General features: G+C 65.8%; 1 protein-coding gene across 1 annotated transcript; it reads right to left on the reverse strand.

Moving 5' to 3' along the window:
- Positions 1-955: 955 nt before the first annotated feature.
- TMEM223 (transmembrane protein 223) lies at positions 956-1,625 on the reverse strand (the record flags this gene model as incomplete). Its single annotated transcript, XM_025214937.1, has 1 exon — positions 956-1,625. A coding segment is annotated over one exon (231 nt), but the record flags the coding sequence as incomplete, so codon positions are not given.
- Positions 1,626-1,628: the final 3 nt, after the last annotated feature.

A 1,628-nucleotide genomic window follows, 5' to 3' on the forward strand; every position in this document is an offset into this window, starting at 1 on the left:
CAGCCCCCCCAGCCCCTCAGCTCTGCCCGGCGTTGCCATCACCACGCTTGGCTCGGCTGCAGAACCCCCAGCCTGTGACATCATCCTTGCAGAACACCTTCCCTGTTACATCACCACTACGGAGCTTGCACTCTGTGACATCACGGCCACAGAATCCACGACCGTAACATCACCACTACAGAGCCCCATCAGTGACGTCACAGCCCCAGGCTGTGACATCGCTACCACAGAACCTGTAGCCTCTAACATCACTACAGAGCCCCATGTGTGACATCACTGCCAGGGAATCCTTGGCCTGTGACACGATGGCCATGGAAGTCCTACACCCCCTGCCCCACCCATGACATCACCAGCACAGACTCCCACCTGACATCACCTCCAAAGAGCACAGCCATGACATCACCAGTGCAAAACCCATCCCCCTTTGACATCATGGCTAAGGTGACCTCCACAGCAATAGGAATGAGCCCCAGCCTCCCCCACCCTTACACCATTCTTATCCCGCAGCCCCCACTCTCTACCTAGTGCTGGAGAACCCAGGTGGCCGCCCCCGCCCCCTGCCCATGCCCATCCAAATCCCTTCCTGCCCCCAGGCAGCATCAGGGTGACCCTGAGCAGGGCCAAGACCCTCCAGCCATGGGTTGAGTCTCAGCAGCAGCCTGGCACCGCGCCCAGCCAGCCTCTGCCCACCGGCCCTGGCATCTCTCCCACCGCCCCCAGTGCTGCCAGGGCCGGTGTTCTGTGCCAGGCAGGAGAGAAGGGCTTTCCCTGCTCTTCCTGGTAGCAACACTTATGGCGCCCCGATCGCATCCGCTGGACACCCTCTCCTCGTGGCCCTGCGACGTCTCCGGGGATCCTGGCACTGCCTTTAGGATTTGCCCCCGGCCGGCGCCAAGACCCAGCAGGGCCCAGCCCAGAGGCACCACCGCACCCGACAGCACAGAGCTGCACTTGCTCGCCCTTCACACCTTTATTTCACACCACACAAAGGCCCCCGTCGCCCTGCTCATAGCTTCCCCCCACCGCTGCCTCCAGGAGAGCGCTGGGACGTCTGTGCCCGTGTGCAGCAGGGGTGGGGGGGCTGCAGGGAGTCCGCCAAACCTCAGCCCCCCCAAACCTGCTTCCCAGAGGCAGGGGGCAGAGGCGCGACTCCAACCACGCGCCTGCCTCCGTCCATGTGCGAGAGCGGTCAGGGCAGGGGCCTGTGTCCGGCTGCCTGTCTCCATCCACGTGTCTGTGCGGGGTCTGCGTCCATCCGGCTGCCCCCATCCGCGCGTCCGTTGAAGGGAGTTCGGGGGGCGTCTGCGACCAGCTCTCCGTCTCCATCCGAGTCCGGGGGGCGACGGGGTGTCCCTGCGTCCCCCCCCCCATGCCCACGGCAGGGCGAGGGCGGGTCACAGCTTCCTGTAGGCGCCCACCGTGACGTCGAAGAGCTGCGGGTTCAGGAACTGCCCGGCCCGGTCCAGCAGGAAGTAGAAGGTGACGCCGCGGACCTTGACGGGCAGCGCCGCAGGGACCTGGCTGCGGTGGGCCCGGCACGACACGTCCCGCAGCGGCACCGTGAGGGAGTCGCGGAGGCCGAAGGGCGAGTGGGTGCGCAGGGTCACGGCCTGGCCCCCCCGGTGCAG

Source organism: Alligator sinensis, unplaced genomic scaffold (genome assembly GCF_000455745.1).
Source record: "Alligator sinensis unplaced genomic scaffold, ASM45574v1 scaffold1302_1, whole genome shotgun sequence".
NCBI classification, from domain to species: domain Eukaryota; kingdom Metazoa; phylum Chordata; order Crocodylia; family Alligatoridae; genus Alligator; species Alligator sinensis.